At 37.7% G+C, this 24,020-nt stretch overlaps 3 protein-coding genes and 1 long non-coding RNA gene across 5 annotated transcripts; 2 read left to right on the top strand and 2 right to left on the bottom strand.

Moving 5' to 3' along the window:
• The first annotated feature begins 54 nt into the window (after nucleotides 1-54).
• Nucleotides 55-4,910, top strand: LOC124645902 (cAMP-regulated phosphoprotein 19). Its single transcript, XM_047185883.1, has 4 exons — nucleotides 55-229; nucleotides 584-630; nucleotides 2,790-2,906; nucleotides 3,121-4,910. The coding sequence occupies exons 2-4, from the start codon at nucleotides 592-594 to the stop codon at nucleotides 3,310-3,312; spliced, it is 348 nt and encodes a 115-aa protein (XP_047041839.1). The 5' UTR covers nucleotides 55-229; nucleotides 584-591; the 3' UTR covers nucleotides 3,313-4,910.
• Nucleotides 4,898-10,175, bottom strand: LOC124645893 (tubulin gamma-1 chain-like). Its single transcript, XM_047185873.1, has 10 exons — nucleotides 10,003-10,175; nucleotides 9,718-9,920; nucleotides 9,380-9,526; nucleotides 7,942-8,078; nucleotides 6,854-7,048; nucleotides 6,455-6,575; nucleotides 6,242-6,373; nucleotides 5,816-5,998; nucleotides 5,284-5,470; nucleotides 4,898-5,178 (listed from the first exon to the last, which is right to left on the bottom strand). The coding sequence occupies exons 1-10, from the start codon at nucleotides 10,049-10,051 to the stop codon at nucleotides 5,162-5,164; spliced, it is 1,371 nt and encodes a 456-aa protein (XP_047041829.1). The 5' UTR covers nucleotides 10,052-10,175; the 3' UTR covers nucleotides 4,898-5,161.
• A 381-nt stretch (nucleotides 10,176-10,556) lies between these two features.
• On the top strand, nucleotides 10,557-23,848 carry LOC124632090 (arrestin domain-containing protein 4). Of its 2 annotated transcripts, none has more exons than XM_047166788.1 (8): nucleotides 10,557-10,734; nucleotides 11,082-11,267; nucleotides 11,494-11,610; nucleotides 12,094-12,311; nucleotides 20,032-20,214; nucleotides 21,322-21,507; nucleotides 22,058-22,277; nucleotides 22,729-23,848. In XM_047166788.1, exons 2-7 carry the CDS (start codon nucleotides 11,147-11,149, stop codon nucleotides 22,223-22,225), a joined length of 993 nt encoding a protein of 330 aa, XP_047022744.1. In that variant the 5' UTR covers nucleotides 10,557-10,734; nucleotides 11,082-11,146; the 3' UTR covers nucleotides 22,226-22,277; nucleotides 22,729-23,848. The 2 variants fall into 2 exon arrangements, with proteins under 2 accessions (XP_047022744.1, XP_047022824.1); XM_047166868.1 differs by lacking the exon at nucleotides 10,557-10,734 and adding an exon at nucleotides 10,767-10,892.
• LOC124632211 lies at nucleotides 13,610-19,034 on the bottom strand. Its single transcript, XR_006984602.1, has 2 exons — nucleotides 18,981-19,034; nucleotides 13,610-13,780 (listed from the first exon to the last, which is right to left on the bottom strand). It is a non-coding gene; the product is annotated as an uncharacterized LOC124632211 (long non-coding RNA).
• Nucleotides 23,849-24,020: the final 172 nt, after the last annotated feature.

Raw genomic sequence — 24,020 nt, 5'->3', positions numbered from 1 at the left:
GAAGAATTTAATTCTGATCCATATTTTTTAGTAGAATAAAAAGTAATAGTATAGTAACATTTTAAAAACGCCATTTTTACGTTACGAAAATCACGAGAATTTGCTATTTGTTGTTAAATCGTCTGATCTTTTAAATATTTTAATACCAGTGAATTTCCATTTTGATCGTTGAATTTGTAATCGGATGCTTGTAAGCTTCATTGTTACTGGTCCCGAGATCAATACCAAGGTAAACAACTTTCCTTTGATAGAATGTTATTGAATTATCTTAGCAAATTATTGTTTTTGCGATGAGCCATGTGTTTTCAAATAATAATTACGTTTTGACTCAAATTATATAGAGCTAAGCATCGTTAAAATTTCCGTTAACTTTATTACTGAGGTTTACTCTTGCTGATTTTACATTTGTATGAATTGATTGTTTTTATAGGGAGGGTAAACAAAATATTTCTGTAGTTCAATTATCTTTATCATCTATCTAGTATGTAGGTTAGTTGCACTTGATAACCCTTAATAGAGCCGGCAGTATGTTCTAGATGCAACAATTATATCTATAATTTAAAATACCTACCTTCTTTTGCAGTTGTCAAAATGAGTGATTCACCTGATCAGCCTGAGCCTCCAAAGGATGTAAGTACTCTTAACTGAAGCCTTTGTAACCGAAATTAGACTCTAATTATCCATAGGGTGGAGTATTATATGTATTCATCTGATTATTTTAAACTTACACCAAAGTGGTCTTTATTTTATTAGCTGAATGTTGGTTCGTTAATTGCAATGCAATAGTAAATCTAACCGTTGTAGACATTCAAATTTGTAGTATAATTTACAGTTTTTTTTTTGTAGTGTATTCTTTTTATCAATATAGGTTGGTCAGAGAGGCAGTCTATCCTTGTAAAACATTGATACTCAGCTGCATCCGGTTAGACGGGAACCCAACCCCAACATAGTTTTGGGAAAAGGCTCTGGAGATGATGATGATTTCATCAATAATATAAGCATACCTAGGTTTCTTATCAGTTGTGTTGATGCTTTCAATGACGTTAGTTGCTATCTGATTATGCTGCTTTTTTGTAATCAATTGATTTCATGATGACAAACAAAAACAATACTTAAGGGGGATATTCATTATTGAGGATGTTAAGTACTATTTTTATATACCCTGCCAACTAGTTTGTAGGATGTGAAACATAGGACTGAAAAAATCAATTAACTAAAATTAATTTACTATACAATGATATTGCAGGTTACAATAGGGTTGTTTCCAATTTTCGAAAATCTATTTAAATAGCTTCTAAATAATTTAAAGATCACCCCTCCTATGATTTTGCGTCTTAAATCTCTTTACTTTTTATGTATTCGATTTTTTTCTATTTTTCTTAAAACATTGCCCAGAAAACGCTCGATCACGTGACTGTGACGTCACAGTATACTATGTGTTCCTTTACACTTTGCACATCTAAAGAGAAGAAACTAATTAGAAAGAAGTCATTGATTTTGAAATTCTAACAATGTATTCTTATAATATAGATACAAAAACAAATATTTTAAACATTTACATTATTTTTAAACATTGGGCACAAAAGAAAATACCTGTAATGTTTTGAGTTGTGTACGCGATAAAATAAAACTGTGCAAAGGAACGTAAAGTTTGTGTTTGTTATTGAGGTTATATTTGTGTCATCTTGGTTATTAGCAAAGAATTGAGCGACAAAAAAACTATCAGCTTTCATAAATCCTTTCTCCATAATTCTTTTCTAACTTTCTTTCGCTCAAATACAAATAAAAACTAAAGAAAACATCACATCAATTCTCAGTTTATACCTGTCATAGACTGTCACTGTCAAATACTTGTCATTGTCAATGTAAAGTGACGACATCGGACTCGATTCGCCGTTTTCAAGGGCATGACGTAATAGACGATAAATTTAAATTTCATTAATTTTTTAAAAATTATGTGGTCAGTTATTATTAATATAATATAGCTTAACGTGTTTCTAGTTTTGTTAACTTTCGGTGCATATACAAATTTTTAATTGACTGAATACTAGGAAACAACCCTATTACTCATGAAAATATTTGCATAGTTGATAAACATATGTTATGTTTTTAACATTTGGAAAAGCTGTTATAGCATGGTTTTTGGAAAACTGGTTATTTGCAGAACTGGATTTTAACTTCAAACATAATTTTTTAAACTTTTTATGGCAGAAGAAATTTTGCATAGGTAACATGTCTTACAGCCAGTTTCTTCATCAAAACTAAAAGCCAAAGTAATGTCATAAAGTAAAAGTAATGGTCAAATTAGTTTTTTCAAGGCTGAAGTAACAGCAAAACTAATAGATAAAACGAATTTGACCGTTACTTTTACTTTATGACATTACTTTGGCTTTTACTTTTGATGAAGAAACTGGCTGATAATAGACATCTAAAAATCTACCATCAAAAGATGATGATTCATCTATGCATTTACAAGTGATATGATTTTGACTTTGGTATCAAAATCCTTAATCAGTCTGTCCATTGTGGCAATGTAATTGTAGCATCCTGGCCTAACAGCCCCATAAAATCCCCATCATGGAATCAATCCTGATCATATGAAGCTTGTTTAATCTGGAAAAATTTCAACCAAATTAATACAAGAAGGAAGAGGTAACCAATTTGGAGATGTGTTTTGTTTTAACCTCTCGAATGCAGCTAATTAGAGAACAATAGAAAATCAATTATGTCTCGCGTATATCTACGCACTGGCATACTAGGGGTTAATATATGGCATTTTGTTGTTACAGCCGAAAGAGTTGGAAAAATTGGAGGAAGCAAAGTTAAAGGCGAAGTTCCCAAATGCTATGCTGGGACGAGGGCCTGGGGGACACTCAGCATTCCTGCAGAAGAGACTAGCCAAGGGGGTCAGTATTATATCATTACATGGTTTTATTTTTCTTATTTTATATTTTTTTCTTAATTTTTAATGGAATATCTACTTTATCTACATATTTCCTACATATCTGGAGAAATTGTCCTTACTCTAATTTGACTTCAACTTTATTAAGCATTTGTTTATTGATAAGAATTTCAATTTTCTTGAAACAGTGACAATCAACGTGGTTATATAATTTACAGCAAAAATTCTTCGATTCCGGCGACTATCAAATGGCGAAGCAGCGGCCGGGTAACTTAGCGCAGCCGTTCAAGGCGCCTGCTGCCCCCGCCAAGCTGCCGACCGGCGACGCCATCCCCACGCCCGAGACCGTCCCGCTGCGCAAGACTTCCATCATCCAGCCCAAGTTCCAGGCGCCCAGCCAGACCTCCTAGCCCACGATGCCCGTTGTTGACATAAGGCCGTGTCACTAACTATTCCACAAGGCCTGCACAATGCCTTCTTCTACAATCATTATCAATTGGCCTCACTAAGCAAACAGAGTGCCATGTGGCTTTGCCATTCTCTGAAAATGTAGTTGCATATTGTATGCATTGTCCCAGTAAAAGCTCCATTTAAAATATTAACATTTTCATTTTATTCACATGCTGTTTCCATAGTGAGGCCTACTACAGACAAGTCACTAAAATTTATGAGAAGGGCATTATAGAATTACATGGCTTTCAAGTCCATACATTTTATTCACTTACCTGTGTAATGATTGAGGAAAAGTGTCATTGTCTTTTGGGCACATTTTTATTTTGCTAGTAACGCGTCGCACTTACGCATCGCTTTTAATTTTATGAATGTTCACTAATAATATAGTTGCATTATTTCATTTCTAATCAATCACATAACATTTTTCCTAGCACCTTGATGGTTTAATATCAACATTGTGATTCGTAATTAGTCTGTATTGAAATTGAAAACATAACTTTTATAAGAACAACTGTTATATTGATGTATAATAAATAAATTAGGTTATAGTTGTGTGTTATGGATGTGTGTGAATTATTATGTTCTCATGATACTGTCATATTTATTTCAATATTACATAGCATCATCTGTAGACTGTAGGCTCTGTCCGCTTGGGTTAGTTTAGATGGGAAATCAATTGCCAAGCATTGCCATGAAATCTTGCATTACTTTGCAGCATTTTAGTATTTTGTAAGCAAACAACATCTTGCTACATCAATGTGGAAGAATGTCTGTTCATTCACAATATTCTCGGTTGAGTCACTAACATCTATGGACTAATATGAATTAAATGTTTGGCTGATTGTAGTTTATGGCCCTCACGGCCTCGCTATATCTAATATTGTCGTCTTTCCTAAACCCAGTAATGTACATAAAGATATTATACATCACATAATAAGAGAAAAAATAACATAATCCATGTAATAGTTTAGAAATATTAATCATGGTGTATCAACATATTCATATAATTATTATCCCATAAACTTTTAATGTGATGGCAGTAGAGACTCTGTACATATGCCATAGTACTGAGTAAATAAGGGGGTATACATGAATAAGGATTAAATTTAAGTCAATGGACTTGAGATCTGCTCTCTAGAGCACTAAACACAAGAGATGAGCATAGAAGCCATGTGTGCAAGGGTTTTATTTTTATAAATGCAGCTCATTTGTGCAATTTTTATATATTCTAGAGTATGTTTGGTACATTTTGGGAGCCTAGAAACTTCATAGGTAACGAAATGAATGCTTTCACCGCTAAGCTCCTAGAATGCGCCTAAACTCTTACACAATGTGATAGTCGCTGACAGTATCTCGTTTTCAACTTATTATACTCACGTAATATCGATGTTCGTCTATAAAATAGATTGTAAAGCAGTCTGTATTGCGTGTCAATAGCCGGGACGTACAAACCACTGTGAAACGTTCGCACGAGAGTGATATGTGAAAGATATGGATAAGGGAATGTTGAAAAGATAGCTACTATTAAATATAAAATAAATCCTTGGTAAAAAAATGAGTTTTATTTTCAGACTGTGCGTTATTTTTAGGTAAGGACTATACCATCATAACATATTCGAATAAACAATGTTAACAAAATGAGATTAAAGAATACAATAATAAATGGCACTTGTTAAACAAAAACTTAAATTACAGCTGTGGGTACTTTTCATCAAACACCATCCGACAACTCCTTTGGAATCACTTCTCAGCGCGTTCGATCCTGTTCTGTTAACGTTTTTCCCATGTTCACACGTCCGATTGCTGTTATATTTGACTGCTCTCTGAAAGAAACATATTTCATTTTCGTAATGTATGTACTTAGGTGTCTTTTTAAAAAAGAGCAATTGTCTGTTAATATAGATAGTTTTTTTTGTTGACGTTCATACCTGGATTCCAGTGCACATAGTCTGGCGTGGCAGCAGCCTGGTACTCCTGCACGAGGTCGTCGACCACTCCTCTGGACTCGTCGAACTCCTCCAGCGACTCCTTGAACATCGGCTCCTTGCGGAACACCTCTAAGAAAGCCTCTCGCTTGCGCAGCTTGTCGAATTGTTGCAGACATCTGTCGAACAACTGTGAAGCAGAAAATACATATGAGAATTTATTCACTGGTTCTGAGACATGCTCCGGGCAACCCATTTTTTACACGCTTACATTGACTTCACTTGTAATCATGTATGTATTATGTCTTGGAATTTTAATTTTGCACACGCTCTGAGTTCTGATGACAATACATGACTACGTACAAAATAAACACGCTCGTATACATATGATTTGTGTTTATTTTGCGTGTTTATTAGTTTTTTAACTGTTATTTTTTCCACCCATCTTATTTTTTAATATTATTTTTTTTTGCTATTCTCATACCCAATGTTTCAATTGACTTTCTTAAAAATCGATTATATTCTATATACTTACTGAAGATATGTTGGTATGATTGGCGAGCAGCAGGCCGGACACTTTATGCGAGGCGTGCACGTATGGCGAGCGCCGCGACAGCGCCACCTGGATGGACGCGGGGCCCCACGGGATGAACGACGCTAGCTTGCGCTCGCGGATACGTTGCAGAGACTTGTGGACTTGTGATGGGTCTACTTCGCCCTGAAAGGTTTACAATTCACATTATTTTAGGAAGAGCAATTATGGTAAGGAATAGGAAGGGGACAGCCGAATTTATTGGCTTAATTAGTTTAGAGACGTACAGCGCACTATTTACAGCAGTGAAAATGATTGAGGAAGTAATTATTCGCCATTCTAGATTTAAGCAATACTGAAAAGTTGCAGCCACAAAATAGCAATTTCTGAAGTATAGCAAACAATAATATTTTCTAGAATAAATCTTACCTGTATGATATTCAATATTGATATGTAACAATGTTGATTCGTCCTGTCTGGACTGAGTGAGACCATCATGTTCTTTGGTTGCAGTAACCTTTGCATCACGTCCAGTACTGTCGTTTTTCGAATTTTTGGCGCCTGGAAATTACCAAAAAGTTTGTAATCACGTTATTTATAGATTCCACTATTCCTGAACTTTCTCAGGGTTGGTTTACTTACAGTATTTAGTTCATGGTCGGCCGTCAGCGGCGTGTATCCAGTCATGAGGAAGTGCAGTCTGGGGGTCGGTATGAGCGGCGCCACCAAACTGATCAGATCGTTGTTCATGTATGAGGGATACCTGTGATATCACAAGTTACATTTCAAACCCAGACTTCTTGTTTGATTGAACAGTTGAAATATTATCGAGTTTTAATAGAATTGTAGAAACAAAAGCAAATAGCTTCGCCAGCGCCAGAGGTAATCATCTAGTTTTATCTTAGGATAAAATAAAATCCTAGAACTTCGGGGACCGCACAAAGACCGCCATTCTTAGCTCTGTGAAGGAAATTTAACCCCCTCTTCCCCTGTCCTGTAGAACCTAGAGAACATAATATTTTTCAGGTTTCAAAAGCTTACCTAAGTGTAGCAGTACTGGCACTCATGATAGTAGACACGAGCGTGTTGATCTGCGCAAACGACGGATTCTGTATGTGCAGCCGGTCGCTGGCGATGCGGTTCAGCGCCGTATTGTCTAACACCATCACACAGTCTGCGCTCTCTGTTAGCCGCTTTAGTGTTAGCAACGAGTTGTATGGCTGGACTACTACGTCACTGGGGAAGAATTTTGTGGAATTGAGACAGTTTATCTTTGAAAATACATACAATGAATATGGGAAAAATAATGTAATATTTATTTCTGAAGAACCATCTATAGATCCATCTAGGATATAACATAACGCCATGTATTATGTACTTCACTCAATAAACAAACTAACATCCAAATTGTGAAACTGTTCCATAGCTCCTCCTTTTAGGGAAGTCGAAAATCGGCGTTTCGCGGTATCAAATGCTTAAAGTTAAGATTAGCGTTTAGCTTTAAATTGCTTTTAATGACCATGCGAGTATAACGCTGATGAGTAAAAACCGTGACATTGTAATGTTCTTCAATGGATAGTCGTTGACCGCGCATCGCGTGACTATAGTATATTATGTTGTTTAGCTGTAACACTTTATTTTGAGATTGAATCTCGAATTTAATAGTGAGGTGAAGTTTAAAGATGCACAAGAACAATTTACTGTTGTTGAGAAGTTGTCTATTGAAATGTATTGAATTCCACTAAAACTTTAATTTAAGGGCTTATTACACTTGTCTAAATTCAGTCGTCTAAATGATTCAGTCACTAAAATCAGACAAATGTAATTGTATTATGGGAAGGTAGGTTTCATTAAAACATTTAGGGCTGATTTTTCAATCGCCAGATAACTCCTATCTGAGGAGTATTTTTAACGTTTTGACAGCTTTTGTATGGAAAATATGTCAAACCGCCATATTTATTCCTCAGATAGAAGTTAACCGATGATTGAAAAATCAGCCCTTAGAAAACTAATTAGGCTACTGACATTAGTCAAGTGTAATAAGCCCTTTATTACAGAAAACAAGTGACTACCAGAAGATTGGAGTAGTCAAAGAGACTATTGTATCTCACTTTGGTACAATATTTTACCTGATTTCGTCCAAGTTGGGGAACACACTGTAGGTCTGCACCAGTTTCTTGGGGAATCTGTCTGACAGATGTTCTAGTATGTAGGAGCCCATGCCTGATCCTGTGCCTCCCGCTATTGAGTGGCAGAGCACAAAACCCTGTGGATAATTATACAAATTAACAAACAAGCATGCTCGAAAATATCCTAATCTTGTCAAATGTTAGCATTTCAAATTATAGCCTCTGTTTAACTCTGTTACACCCAGCTTTATTCCATGTTTAACCCTAGATCACTAACCTTCGTCAAAACGACGACGAGGATTTAAAAAAAGTGGTATAATTTTTGAGTGCGTCGTCGCACGCATTTCAAATTCCAGCTAATCTCAGTCGAACCAACGCTCGCGCGGCACACGGGTGTATTTTTTGTGTAGTGGCCCTGTGCTCGCCGTTCCAGCCACCATGAGTCGTCGAATCGACTGTTAGTATTAACGCAGCAACATTATTATCCAGGATTTTATTTTTTTTTAATTTTTTCGAGTATAATTATTTATTTTTCTTATATTAGTGTTTTGTAAACTTTGTACTTAACTTGCCTACATTGAAATAAGTACCCACACTATTTTTATTTGAATATATTTTTATTTTAGATACGATTTGTCACCTGTTATGTGATAATAATAGTGTCCAAGAAACTTCTACTTCTACACATGAGCGTGATCAAAGAGAAGATGCCGATAATCTTCCTATCGCTAAAAGAAAAATTTGTGCAATTTATACCTTCCGCAAGATGAAGAATGACAAAGAGTTGTTGCACTAAGTGCAACAAATCCTTGTGTGGCGAACACAAACTTGACATTTGTCACAAATGTATTAATTGATAGTTTTTTTATAAAATATTGTTTTCTTTTGTTGATTTTATTTCTTAATTCTAATATTTTAATGTTTTTTTGAGTCTTTGTCTTGTTAGTTATAAAGATTTTTAGCATTTAAAAAACAAAAATGTTGATATGAGTAACATTTTCGGGTCTCAATTAAAAGACTGTCAAAGTAATTAAAACGTGATTTTAGTGAATAAAAACCTGATAACTATGTTAACAAATCATTATTGTAATAAATAAACAAAACACAAAAATATTTTATTTCATTAAACCTAACCAGCTCCCCCTTTTACATGGCGTAGCCGAAACGTCGAAGGTTAGTAATAAGCGTTGTAAAATAAGGTTAGTAATCTAGGGTAAATACCATTCTGTATTTATGATCCTCACTGCTGCATGGTAACAGTATCAAAAAAGTTTTAGTTAACAGTTAGCGTTTTATAAATTAAAATCTTCTGTGACAGAGAGGAATGGAAACGGAAAGAAAACATACACTGTTCCCAAATAAAATTCTAATCAAGGCAGGTAGAAGAAAAGTTCATCAAACTTATTACTTCTTCATATATTGTAGTACAACTACAAACCTCCAAGTTATCACTGCCATCAGCTTCTCTGTTGATGATGTCAAACACTTCTTCATTCAACTTCTCACCCTGAGCATACCCTGATGCCCAGTTGTTACCCGCACCACCTCCATGCTTTGAGAGATATACATTCTCTGGGTTGTACAACTGAAAACATTCACTTTGTCAAGAGGACTATAGACACAGGATTACTAGCAGTCTCAGAAAGTGGAATCAATACGCAATTGCCATGTTTACTACACAATATCGTACTTCAACCAAAATATTATTAAATTGCCCACAATGCTTGATATTAATTGAAATGATGTCATCATTTACTTCTAAACTAAGTCCCGTACCTTGGCATATGGCGAGTTCATGATAGTGTGTATGACACGGGGCTCCAGATCCAACAACACTGCCCGAGGTATGTAGTGGTCATCGTCAGCTTGGTAAAAGAACACATCCTTCCGATCTGACCCCGCCGACGCATATTCCTCAAGAATCCCCTCCGGAGATATGCCATGTTCTATACACAATTGCTTCCAGAACTCAAAACCAACTACAAACAATAAAACATAATTACTATTTGATTAGGACAAATTTAAAATAACTGATTAATTTCTCCTACTAGATATACTCACTTTGGTTGCCACATTGGCCGAGCTGCAGCGTTATCATTTCACTCGGCATTTTGAAGTTTTATTTTCTTACGATTTATAAACCCCAAATGAACCCTAAAGATTTCGTTTATTTTTCAAAACAACATAAACAAATCCATGAGCCGCTGTCGCCCATTACCAAACCAAGAATAAGTTTGTTCTATAATGCCCTGTCTGTTCCACTTTATAACAAATTCCAATACGTTCTATTGGACCAAAATGTAAATTGAAATTCTCCACCAATAAACGACAAGCTATTTGGGAGTGACACAGAGTGACATAGAAAAGTATAATGTAAAACAGACTGTTAAAAGCTGTCATACTATTTGAACGCGTTCATCATTTAGTAAAAAATAAAAAACAACATTAACCGCGTTAACGAAAATTACTTAAATTAGTACATCTCTTTATCAAGCGATGTCCTTTAATACATCACTTCCCTATATTATATGTTTTCTTATTATAATTTACAAATTCACTAAACAATTTTGATACTTTCGAACGCTTCTGATAACAAAAAGTTCAGAAATTCTTCGCACGGAAACGTCAAAATAAGTAAGTTTCCGTAGTAGGTAAAGTTAGCGAAGCAAACTATATTTTAGTAACTTTATGGCTGACAAAAAGGAAACAAAAATAAGTGTAAAGTGTTCCTAACTACAGTGGACAGTAACTTGTGATATTTTGCTATAGATTTCATTCATAAAACCGTTCAAGGTATGGTGCATTATTTTATGTGTGGGTACAAGTCGTGGTCATAGTTGATGGCCTTCGATTAACATATTTCTCAACTTTGTTGTACACAGCCTACGATGGCAGAACTTTAATGAGATATTGTCGACTCGTCGTGGGCGTGACTATCACATAGCCACAAGGTTTTTGAATTATCTCATCTGATACATAAAATAAAATACTTAAGTTAGTGTTAAGTGAAAATGTTGAGGAATATTGTTAATGCTTCCGGGCTTTAAATTATATAATAAACAGTTGATAACATTTGTTTACAATGCTGTAAATAACAACTAATGACTGTTAAATAACATTTTATATTTATTTCATTTTAGTTTTCATTACCACAAAAGTAATCAGAAGACGAATTTATTACTAACTTGGAGTGCAAATAGTCAAAATGCCGCGCAAACTTCTAAAGTTCCTCATAGTGTTTGATAACACATCATTATTATATTTTCCTGGTCAATTCTTGTCTGGGAAAGTTCTAATGGAGTTGCAAGATGACACGCCAGTATTAGGTAAGACTTATTGTACAATTGTAAATAAGAGACAACTTCAGATATTTTGTAACAATACTTAACACAGTTTTATACCAATTAAACTTTGAGTAGTATCACTTAATTGCATGTTTCTTAACTCAAATGTTTCATTGTTTTGAATTGGGTTAAAATGTAATTTAGATACACCAACATTTCCTTTTCTTCGTGTTGCAATTACATATAAACTTTGATTACTCGGTTTTAGGTCTACACTTCCATGTTATTGGCGAGGGTGTTGTGCGAGTTGGTTCTGGCCGACATGAGAGGCTGTTTGACAAGGAGAATTACATTGACTTCAGGATGAGACTTCTTGGTGAACCAGGTATGTTATTTCTGCAAGCTAAGTTATCAATCACAAGTTGCATAAAAACTTTTTGCATCCTCTGTGTATAGTCACAGAACAGACCATATATGGTCCAGAGTCCAGACTATTTACTACAGGCTCTGTCGTAGAATAAAAAAAATACAATAACACTGCTCATTGTGATACTCTTCAATAAAAGTACATATTCTATTCTATTTAACAATCTCATGAGGAATGTGAGCTGTTAAAACAAAACTGAACATAAATTTCAACCTTCATTAGTGTAAATATTGACTTTAAGTGTAAAGGTTAAGACAATACAAGGCATATGATTTATTTTTGTAAGGTGTCTAGGACTTCACAGTATGTACATATTGTTTCGCAATTAGTTTCCAAGTACGCTCATGTATCTACTATAACCTTGCAACGAAAATGTGACACGCGCGATATCCAAGCCGCCATTAAGTTTAGCAGCAACTATACCACTTGTACCATCCACAGGTCATGGCACATCAATCCTATCCCCCGGCATCCACAGCTTCCCCTTCAAGTTGGGGCTGCCGATGGGCTTGCCGTCCACCTTCCTCGGCACTCACGGCTGGGTCCAGTACTACTGTAAGGCAGCACTGAGAGAACCCAACGGCCTGACACATAAGAACCAACAGGTTTTTATTGTGATGAACCCCATTGATCTGAATTTGGAGCCACCTGTTTTGTCTGTGAGTATTATATTTAAGTTTTAATAGTATACATGCGAAAGCATCTCTGTCGGGTCTGGCTTTCAATAGGGTTTTTTAATCAGAGATCCAGTAGTTTCTGTATTATTGTAATTATTAAAATTAATTAATTATCTATAAGAATTTCTTTAATTTAACTCTTTAATCTTGGACTGGCAGATTTGAAAAATTCTTTCGTTTTTCATGAAAGACTATCGGCCGATCAGCAACTTTTCCCGGTTTTTGCAATTCTGTTAACTTTACCCTTTGCTCCGATACTGCGCTAATAAAGATATCAGGATATCCTACACTGGTATCTAACTAGCGGAACAAACTCGTAACATCATACTGTACCTAGTCACAGTGAGTGCACTGGGTACTACAGAACCACTCAAGCATCACCTGATTATTGCGTACTTCCATTAATGTCTGTAACTCAAGCTCTGATTGTATTGTCAAGGCTAGCTAAGTAACACATGGCTTTGACGACCTTTAGATCCTTCGAGAGCCTTATTTCGAAGATGCTAAATTAGTTCAAAGATTTACTCCCTACTGTACTTTCTTGGTATTAGGTACCCCTTTGTACTTCCTTACACATTTACTTATGTACTCAGATTAAGACAGTATTGACCTTATGTACTCCCACTAAGAAATCGCTCATGTTCTACCCCTACACCCCTATGTACTAATTACCCTTATCAACTCCCTTATGTACCTCTATATACTACCTTGCCTTTTTTATCGTCTCATTGCTAGCCACAGACTTCCATATCCGTATCATTTATATGCATTCCACAAGTTTGTCAGGGTGTTAAAATAGGCTAATAGCTAAGTTCAACCGTGGACCCTGTTAGGGCACAGCAACATTGGGCATTTAATGCCAATATCCTCTCGTACAGAGAAGGATAGACCAGCCGTTCCCAAATGGGGTTCCGCGGAACCCTGCGGTTCCGTGACAGGCCCTCAGGTGTTCCGCGGAAAATTCAAGATTTCCATATGGTAAATCGTTTCACTGTTGACAATATTAAATTATTATTCATTTTCAATTAAATTGTTTTAAATATTGCATTCCAAAATTCCATTTAGGCACCATGTAGCCTGTAGGTGGGTACTGTACTCGGGAGTGTAACTCTCGTACTTTCGTGACAAGTGGCGGGGAAGGCCTCGGCAGCAGATAATTTAATTCCGTTTTTTACAAATTGTAGATTAACTTAATACCTCCAGATCTTCGGCAATCGGCAAAAGTAAGTAGCGAGTCGGCCAAAAATCACCGCATTTTTTGGGCTTATTTCATCGCTAGGATTCTATTCTATTCTATTTTTATTTATGGCAATCCATGTCGATGCAAACGTCGACGATTCTGCCAATGACAAGTGGAATGAGAAGCAAGTCGTGCTTGTGATTGATAAAGAATAAAATTAAATTGATCTTGAAGACAAACTTGTGTAACTTAACGTGTTAGTAGGACGGCACTGAAACAAACAGAAATACATTTACATATATAAATATTAACAATATGTTAGTAACATAAAACGAATAACATATATACCACAACTATACAAACAGTGGTCTAAATAAATAGGCCACAGTTTATAATTTAATATTATTTCGATGGATAGACATCAATAGCGCCTGGAGCAATTCTGGACAGGAGTAAGTTAAGAGGGAGCGGAAATTAGTAGGGAGAGGAATCTTAAGATTTCGAAGACGACCATATAAATCAAAAGATGAGTTATTGGGACAATTAAAGAATATATGGTCCAGGGTACCCTCATCCAGTCCACACTCGCAGAGGGATGAGTCCTGCACCCGAATTTTGCGCAAGAAGACCGGAGTACAACAATGACCTAATCGTATTCTGCACAGGACTGAAATAACCTGTTTAGGGTATTTTTTAAAATGACTGAACCACGGTTTTGATTTTACAACCGGTTGGATAGTGTAATATGAACTACCCTTCTTTCTGCTGGAGATATTCCACCATTCCTGCCACGAAGCCTCAAGACTCAATCTAGGAACGTTTAGTAGGTCATGCCCTTGAAGGGAGAAGTGTGCAAGGTCCACTGATTCGGACGTGCATGCATCTTTAGCCAATGCGTCAGCACATTCATTTCCCGTTATACCGCAGTGGCTAGGGATCCAAACTAAGTGAACAATTTTCTCTTGCCGAGAGCAGGAGAAAAGGGACTTTTTGATATCCAGGATAATAGGACAATGGAGTTTAGATCTAAAGGGATTCTGGGATAGGGCTTGGAGACAACTAAGGGAGTCAGTAAAGATAACTCCGAAGTTGATCTCATGGGACTCTATAAAGTGACAAGCTTCCAATAATGCCACGCACTCGCCTGTAAATATAGAAGACTCCTTTGGGCATCTGAATTTCATAATGATTTTCGAGTTCTGGTAATAAACCGCGGCTCCAGTATAACCACCATTCAATTTGGAAGCATCCGTGAAGAACCTTTGAAACCCAGTCCATCGTTCACCCAAAACCGCATTAAAGGTTGAATTTGCCGATGGGGAGTTTTTAGATATGCCAATGTTATAAAATATATTAGGGGTGAAGCACAGTACATCATAGGGATAATTAAATAAAGGAAGTCTGGGATGTGATGCAATAGGGGATTCTAAATTTTGAAAAAATCGGAATGCTTTCAGGAATAAGGGGATTTCTTTATGTTCCCAATATTTTGAGCTGTGACAAAGAGTGTCAAGCTCTCTGAGTTTTGGGATGAGAGGGTGGGATGATTTGGGAATAACCCTGGACAAAAAACGAGAAGCAAGGTACTGACGTCTCAGGGCTAAGGGAGGTTCAGCGCATTCAACCTGTAAGGCGTTAATAGGCGACGACTTCATGCAACCTGTGATGATCCGAAGGCATTGAGATTGGATCCTATCTAAGCCGGCCAAGGCACCTTTGTTACCAGGAATCACCAAGTGTGACCCATAATCCAAAATGCTACGGACTAAAGCATTGTAAATTAATTTCATAGCGAAGGGGTGTGCCCCCCACCAGACCCCAGAGAGAGCTTTCAAAATGGAGATAACTCGTTCGCATCTTTTAATTAAGTAATTTATGTGATGACTACCGGATAATTTTGAATCTAAATAAACTCCTAAAAATTTTGCTTTTTGGGCTATAGGGATGCCTTGTCCTTGGATGTTCACTGAGACCTGAGGGATCAGTCGTTTTCGGGAGAAAATCACTACCGAGCTTTTTGGGGCAGATAATGAGAGACCATGGTCCAGAAGCCATGTGTGCAGAGAGTCCAGGGAGAGGCAGAGGGATGAGGCAGCATCCTCTATGGAAGAATTAACAACATATAACACCAGATCATCAGCATATTGCAGTAAGTGACAATCAGCATTGAGGCTGGAGCCAATGTCTGCCGTATAGAGGTTGTAAAGTAGAGGGCTTAAAACAGAGCCTTGCGGAAGGCCTTTCCACGTCTGCCTCATCTCGAATACTTCCCCCTGCACTCTGAGCATTAATGAGCGAGACATGAGGAGTGCGCATATACATTGTATCATCTTACCTGGAATCCTCAGCTGTTGCAATTTCTGCCTGAGGACTGGAAGAAGAACGCTGTCGTATGCGGAAGATATGTCAAGGAATGCGGCTACAGCAGATTCATTTTTGGAAAAAGCTGTACGGATGTCGGTTACCAGAATTGCCACACTATCCATGGTACTAAGCCCCTTTCTAAAGCCAAACTGATGGCTCGGCAGTGAATCCCTAGACTCAACCAACCACTCAAGCCTATTTTTAATTAAGTGTTCCAGTAACTTAGCCAACACGGAGGACAAAGCAATTGGTCTAAGGCCATTCGGGTCATCAGCAGTCTTGCCGGGCTTTAGAAGCGGAATGACTATTTGTAATTTCCACTGGTCAGGAACCCAACCATATTGATAGCAATAATTAACAATGTCAAGGTAGTATTGCTTAGCTTTAGAACCGGAATGAGCTATAAATGAATACGGTATTCCGTCCATGCCTGGAGCGGAATCCCTAACATGACGCAACACCGCATCAAGTTCCTTCAACGAAAATGGTTCATCCATAGGATCATCCAAAATATTTACAGACGGTAGCAGAAGTTCTGGAAATGAAGGAACAAAGGCTGGAGCAATTTTGTCGAAGAAGGATTCAGCAGTTTCTCTCGTGATGGGGGAAGAGATAGATGGGGAGCAGCCTCGCCTAAAACGATTAATGCTCTTCCATACTGCTGATATGGGAGTGGAAGGGGATAGAGAAGTGCAAAACTTAACCCAACCACGACGTTTCTTCTTATGAAGAAGCCGCCGAGATTGAGCAAACACTCGTCTGTACCGTATAAGATTGTCGCTATTCATCGATTCATTGTACTGTTTTTCGGCCTCTTTCCTTTCTTTAACAGCCGATGTGCATTCTTGGTCCCACCAAGGGGGTGATGGAATTTTATTTTTGGCACAGTTACGCAACGGGAAGGATGAGTCTGCACTTGAAGTAATGGCCGCGATAAAGTCATCGTAACATCTCTTAGCATGGCAGTGACCAGAAGTATCTTGGTAACTTGAAGTTAAATTTGGAAGTATACTAATTTTCTCCTCCAGTAAAGATGAAAACTTCGTCCAATCGGGTTTGGACAAGTTGTACTTCAATAGTGGAGGAGAAGTTTTCTGTAAATAGGTTTTATTAAGAAATGTTATAACAATGGGGTAATGGTCGCTACCATGCGTAAGGGTAGTACATTGCCAATGAATTGATGCCGCCAACTCTACGGAACAGAATGTGAGGTCTACACAACTCTTTTGCTGTCCGGGAAGGGATCTACGAGTAGGGCTACCATCATTTAGGATGCAAAGGTCTAGGTCATCCAAGATTTCTACTAAACCTTCCCCAAAGGAATCGCAGCGATTGGAACCCCATCTAAAATGATGACAATTGAAATCACCCATGACAAGTACGGGTCCTACAATATTATTTAAGATTTCTCTAATGGTAGTTAAGAACCTGTGCTGTGGGTGAGAGATATACACAGATAGAACTGTGATACCTTCAATTCTACCTGCAACTATATTCATGTCACCATCCAGAGCAGAAAGACTTAAGGTCGAAAGTGGAACACGATTATTCACAAGGAGAGCCGACCCTCCATAGCCATCAGATCTGTCACATCTGAGAATATTAAAAAGTGGTATATTAAAACTGAGACTCGGTGTGAGCCAAGTCTCAGCGATTGAGCAAGCCAGTGGCTTGAATTTATTTAGAAGGAATATGAGGTCGTGTTTCTTATGCCACACGCTCCTCACATTCCATTGCAGGAATATTTGGCGGGACGCCATTTCTAATATTTGGGAGAAGATTAACTAGTTGATAGGCAACGTTGGACGGTATTTCAGCATTATTAGTAGATAAAATTGTAGTCAAAAGTTTAATAAGGATATCTATAAGTGATGATGTATTATTGCCAATGAATGGGTTATTTAGAGCACAGCCATCAGGCTGTGAAGATGCAGGGGAGTTAATGATTTGCTGATGAGCAGCTTTATCGTAAGAGGGGGATAGAGGGGCATGGGTCTTTGGCTTAAGAAAAACGGTTTTGCGGTATGACTGAGTGGGAGCCGGAACTGCTTTTGTAGCATTTGCATAGTTGCGAGAAACAAGTGGGATAGTTTTGCTGGCTTCAGCATAAGAAAGGGACTTCTCAGCCATAACGGTCTTAATGGCCTTCTGTCTGCCCAACTCTGGGCATGATTTGCTATTCGCAAAATGATTCCCCGAGCAGAGCACACAGAATGCCTCCGCCTCAGAAATGCTGCAACCATCACCAGGGTGATCATGGCCGCATTTACTGCAGCGGGGTTTAGACCGGCACACAAGTTCCACATGACCGAACCTACAGCACTTACGGCACTGGATGGTGGGGTAAACATACTGTTGGACTGGAAGGGAAGTGTAACAACAGAAGACTCTTTGCGGTAATACCTGACCGTCAAAGGTAAGGACACATGTTTCTGTAGCCTTAAATTCGGCCACTCCATCAATCACCACTTTCCTATTTATCCGTCTAACTTTAAGAATTTCACCACAACCTGAAGGGACCTGTAGGTATCTTTTAGCTTCTTCTTCATTCAAATCAGTGGGCACACCAGTAACAACACCCATGCGAGTAATATTAAAAGTAGGGATAGAGGCCACAAAACTGTTTTTGGGAAGGATATTATTAATGATAAATGAATTCGCATCCTGAGGGGATTTAAATTCTACTGATACACGATTCCTGCCGACTTTTTTAACGCCATCGCGGACAATGTTAGTTATATTGTGCTTTTGAAGAAATATCCCAAAAGTAACTGGATGCAGAGACGTACCGGCGTTAGGCTGGGGCTCCAATCGAGAGACGTGGACAATAAATGGTGCCTTATCTATAGCAGAGTACCTGCTGCGGCCAACTAAATTTCTTTGTTGTTTTGGTGGCGGGGTTGACACGGCAATGTTTGATTCATCTCCGCAGCGTTTCCTGGCATTAGAGGGTGATGAGGTGTGGGAGTCCGCGATACTGCAAGCAACATCGGCGAATTGGGACAGTGGATAGTTGGGGGAAAGAGGAGCAAATACAGAGATGTCAGGAGGGTCGGGGTCGGGAGGTTTATTGCAATCCATAGTGCTTATTAAAACTAGTTATTTACCCAAATAACAATACACCACCGATAACAAACACAGGGACAACACACAGACACAAAATTAAGTCACAAAAGGTCACAAAAACACTGAAAACAGCTGAAAATTCTAGGCACACGTGCTAACCAAAGACACTCTGTGGCGAGAATCCCCATCGCTAGGATTATACGTTTTCCTACATTTGACAGGACGTGAATTGACACGGCATACAGTATTGCCAGTGGCTATTTTTACCATGAATCAAAGTGTGACATTTCCAATTTTTGCACCTCCGCGAATCCGAAAATTTCGCGCTCGCTTCGCTCGCGACTCCATGTTACGTGTGATGCTTTTATATTCGTTTAATTGCTCAAGTATCCAACACCGAAAAAATTTCACGCTCTTCCGTCGAGGTTTCCTTTGATGTTTATTTTTTATTCCTCTGGTTTAGAAAAAGCAATAGCGCTTTCTACTCTAGCTGCTTCTTATTCATTTGCATAATTTGCTTTTTTGTGTGGATATTGTACTTTTTGAGACCTTATTAATTTACAGTGGTTTTGTTTATTTTGTGTATGTAGGTACTTAAACTAAAAAAAAAATCGCGCTCGCTTCGCTCGCGATAAAGGCTACCACTGAATTTCTTTCAATGCTAGCGGGTGCTAAGAACTTCTTATAGTTAAAAAAAATCGCGCTCGCTCGCCTCGCACCTGTACAAACCCAATCTATTTCTTTTTGCGTTTACTTTGTCAGTCTTCAAACTGAAAACTATTCACATAATACACAAAGTCAAGGGCAGCTAAATTGTTTTCTGGCCCGTGTGGCAGATAGCCATGCTACGTCTGAGTATAATGAATATGTCTCTAACCATATAACCATTTGGTGCGCTACCACACGCCACGAGCCGTACCTAAGTGTATTTACGTCTTTAGTTTACTTCTTACTTAAGCTAAGGTTCCGCCGAAAAATGGTGAAACGAAAAGGGTTCCGAAGCCAAAAGAATTCGGGAACCGCTGGGATAGACCATTCATCTCAAAAAACACCAGTCTTATCCTCCAATAAATAAAGCCCGCTATCCCCCAGCAACAGTTCGAATGCAGCGTAGAACATCGTCTCGGCGTGGGCTGCGTCGGCGGCGGGTCTGTCACGTGCGGCGTGGCGCTGGACCGCGGCGCGTACGTGCCGGGGGAAAGCATCGTGCTGACTGCGACCCTGCTCAATAACTCTAAAACTACTATTAAGGCTACAAGGGCTGCGCTTACTGAGGTATGTTAAATACTGGTATATCATCATGCTTGTGCACTATATTACTTATGTCCTGGCTGGTCTCCAATCGCCAGTCATTATGATCACATGTGCTGCCTAAATGTCGCGCCAGTTAACTTCGCATTTCTGAAGTTAGCCATTTTGACTCCTTGCGCATTTGTTCGTACAGATAGGTTTTGTCGAGAAGCTTTGCGTCCAAAATTGTTACTATAGTCTACGAAACCTTCTTAGTCAAAAAAAGATAATGCATAAACATATTGATACAAGTAGGTTTGTATAACAAAAACAAAACATGCAAACTAGCTCATAAGACTGGACTTTCACGTTTTTCGACGAAGCAAATCATGATGCATCGGTATTTCCGTTTTTTCGCTTTTTATTACCGAACGTTTTTACGGTGCATAATATTGACGGAATTATAATTTGAAGTCACGATCACGACCTATCGGTCAAAGGCCTTGTTCAATAAGATTTTTTGTTCGCTCACGAATAAATGAACTTTTTTGTTTTTTGCTCATCATTCTAATGATGATAATGTCGAATTCGTAGTTTTTTATTAGTCTAGCCAGTATTACATTATTAGGTCTCAGATAATGGCATGATAGGTACTCAATATTATGCATACAGCTTTTGGATGGTGAGTAATGGATAGCTCGCCGTCCATACGTAATACATCGACATATGCAATATGTATTTATAAATATGTAGCTATATGTAGTTTATCAGTTGTGTTAGCACCCATAACACAAGTTAATTAATAACTTACCATGGGGTTAACCAACCGTGTGTGAAAAGGTGTCCCGACATTATGTGTCCCGACATTATATGCACGTCCCCGTTCTACGCCAGTCTCATAACATGTCAGCATAGTAAGACCGAACTTTACGAAAGATTTATTGGCATCGGACACAAAAAGAAATAGTTTGTAAAAGATTGAGGTCTCGGATTCGGAGGAGGCTTCCATCCAAAACAGAAAATGCTATTAATGTGAAATGAAACCTGCCGCTATCCGTAAGTTTCACCTTTCACATAGGAAGTCAGGCTTGGTCGGGATTTTATCCCACTGGTATCTTCCATTGGAGTTCCAAATATTCGTAATTATTCCAGACGATCCAATACTCAGCGCACGGCAAGGTGGCGGCCAAGGAGGTGCGCGAGCTAGCGTCGCTGACGCACGGCAAGACGCGGCCCGGCGGCGCCGACACGTGGCGCCACGAGCTGCTGTACGTGCCGCCGCTGCCGCCCACCAACCTGCGCGGCTGCCATCTTATATCTGTGCACTATGATGTCTTTGTGAGTATTGCAACCTATTCGTAGATAAAGATATCCCGTAGAGTGTGTAGATGTGTGCCGTATCGCGCAGTGTTCAACTTGACGCCAATAAAAATCTTTCGAAGGGCGTGAGTTGCTTTTCTAAACCACAAAAAAATTCAACCAGTTTCAAAATTGGTAGATTTACAAACTTCAAACCAGTACTAATTAAAAAACCCGGGAACTTGTCGATTGTTCCGGCAAATTTTATCACGCTTGCGCATACGCACAAACGCGTTGCAGCGAGGAAATCAGTTCAGATACCTACTTACGGCCAGTTTCTTCATCAAAAGTTAAAGTTAAAGTAATGTCTAAAGTAAAAGTTACGGTCAAATACGTTTTTTTAAGGTTAAAGTCACAGCAAAACTAATAGAAAAATTGAATTTGACCTTTACTTTTACTTTAGACATTACTTTGACGTTTACTTTGGCTTTAACTTTTGATGAAGAAACTGGCTGTTAGTCATGTTGATCTATTCTCTAAACTTTTACAACAAAAAGCAATCTGTATAAAAATACCTTTATTTTTCCAGTTTATAATCGAGCCTAAAAGCTTAGAAAAGGAAGTGAAGCTGCAACTACCGATCCTGATAGGCACATACCCATTCCGTGAAGAAACTGAAGAACCACAGCCACCCACACACTACCCCAGCACACTGCCCATCTTCCGTGCCTGGCTGCACGATAAACCTGCAAACTGACACACAAACACACACAAATACATACCTACGCACTCAAATATATAGAAAAGTCTAAAGCCCCCAGTACACATTGGCCTGTGTTGGGCCAAGCTTTGCAATGCACGAATGTAGGCCACTATCAAATGGTGTTTACACATTGGCGCATGGCTCATTCCTGCCTGGCAAACCACTTGCGATGGACGTCGAAGTAATTAAGGCTTCGGCTATTTATTTGTACACTACTATATATATTTATATTATACTACACTACTATATTTATTTTTACACGCAACACAAAAGTGTACTTTATCCTCAGCGGTCGGTGACGAACTAAACATTGGCCGAATGTGTAAACACCACTCGCCAAGCTGGGCCACGATTCCTTTGATGTGTGCCCAAAAAACCGACAACTCGCCGAATGCGCGCCAACCTTGACAAATGTCCGCCAACCTGCACCAATACCCCGTGTACACATTGGTGATGGCGTGTATTGGCCGCACTTGGGCCAACGTGTACTGGGGCCTTAACATTTGTATGAATACGAAGCAGGAATTCGTTCTTTTCTTTTTGTCTTTGTTGAAGGTGAACGAAAGACTTTTTTGTAGGTAGTAAAGTTAAGTTTGTGTGAACAATATGAAGCTCAAATCTCGTAATAAAAGTCTTGATAAAAATAAATTCGTAAAAGCAGAGTATATTCTGTATTAAAGTCTAATTATAGAATCTCAGTACAATTGCTATGTATGCTGTACAATTTTAGGACTACACCCCTTTTGGATAGGTTCGGGTATGTCCCACGAAAATACGACATACTATATACCTATTTGACTAGGTGCATAATACGAACAAGAGAACACGACATTTATATCGCACATTCCTTATTTTTAAGAAGTTAGTTTTTATTTTATATAGTTGAGCTAGATTTTATATGTATCAGTTTCGAATATGCGAGAATATAATAATGTAGGCAACGAAATGTTTATAGTACTTAATTGAGACTGTTATTATCAAGTACGTAAAAAGTATTGCAAAAGGAATTGATTTTAACTAATAAAACTAAAGGAAACACTTATACAAAATTATACACTGCCGTAATTGTAAGATATATTAAAATTAATATAATTGATTATTTAACAGTGATTTAATTGATATTTTTAGTTTTTTTATCAATCGTCCAAAAGTACTTGTACTGTTGTATGTACTCTATTATGAAATTATTATTTTCTTCAAAATGTTATAAATAGCCAGTTTAAAACGCATTTGAATCTAATATTTTAATCTCTAGTGCCATTTAATGTTTGACTTAAAAATTCGGTATATAAAGTTTTTTTAAAATGTTGATTATTTAGGGGGAAAAAAATGATTATATTAAACGATATTTTCTGGGCAAAATAGAAAAAAATGTGTTATAATGATGTAGAAATCTATAATTATTTGGTGTTCAAATTATTTAAAAAAATTATTTTATAACTAAAGAAAACTTTAGATACCGAATGCGGAATCTGTGTGAAGTATTAACTCCTATTATTTAGAAGTTTGGTAACGAATGTATACTAATGGAAATGTATATAACTAACCTGTGATATACCGGTCCGTCCATTTAATTTAGTTATAAGCAATTTAATTATTATAAATATTTACTTATTATTTATTGGTTTTATTTCGACACAAGTTCTGAAGTTAGGCACATAACTTATTGGTCATGGTAATAAATATTTCAGATTAGGTATAAATACCAATTGTGTCCCTTGTGGGTCTTTTTAGTTATGAAAGATAATAATTGGGAATGATAGCTAATTAAGTTAGGAGATAATATGTT

The sequence above is a fragment of the Helicoverpa zea genome, chromosome 1 (genome assembly GCF_022581195.2).
Source record: "Helicoverpa zea isolate HzStark_Cry1AcR chromosome 1, ilHelZeax1.1, whole genome shotgun sequence".
In the NCBI taxonomy this organism is placed as follows: Eukaryota; Metazoa; Arthropoda; class Insecta; order Lepidoptera; family Noctuidae; genus Helicoverpa; species Helicoverpa zea.
The sequence above is the reverse complement of the archived record's forward strand: the minus strand, read 5'-3'. Positions and strand labels throughout refer to the sequence as shown.

Coding starts and splice junctions, on each gene's coding strand:
- LOC124645902 (XM_047185883.1), top strand. CDS start 592: ATGAGTGATTCACCTGATCAGCCTGAGCCTCCAAAGGAT. Junction 631..2,789: donor AGCCTGAGCCTCCAAAGGAT/GTAAGTACTCTT, acceptor TTGTTGTTACAG/CCGAAAGAGTTGGAAAAATT. Junction 2,907..3,120: donor AGAAGAGACTAGCCAAGGGG/GTCAGTATTATA, acceptor TATAATTTACAG/CAAAAATTCTTCGATTCCGG.
- LOC124632090 (XM_047166788.1), top strand. CDS start 11,147: ATGCCGCGCAAACTTCTAAAGTTCCTCATAGTGTTTGATAACACATCA. Junction 11,268..11,493: donor AGATGACACGCCAGTATTAG/GTAAGACTTATT, acceptor ACTCGGTTTTAG/GTCTACACTTCCATGTTATT. Junction 11,611..12,093: donor GAGACTTCTTGGTGAACCAG/GTATGTTATTTC, acceptor TACCATCCACAG/GTCATGGCACATCAATCCTA.
- LOC124645893 (XM_047185873.1), bottom strand. CDS start 10,051: ATGCCGAGTGAAATGATAACGCTGCAGCTCGGCCAATGTGGCAACCAA. Junction 9,921..10,002: donor CGGCCAATGTGGCAACCAAA/GTGAGTATATCT, acceptor TATTGTTTGTAG/TTGGTTTTGAGTTCTGGAAG. Junction 6,374..6,454: donor CCGACCATGAACTAAATACT/GTAAGTAAACCA, acceptor GGTAATTTCCAG/GCGCCAAAAATTCGAAAAAC.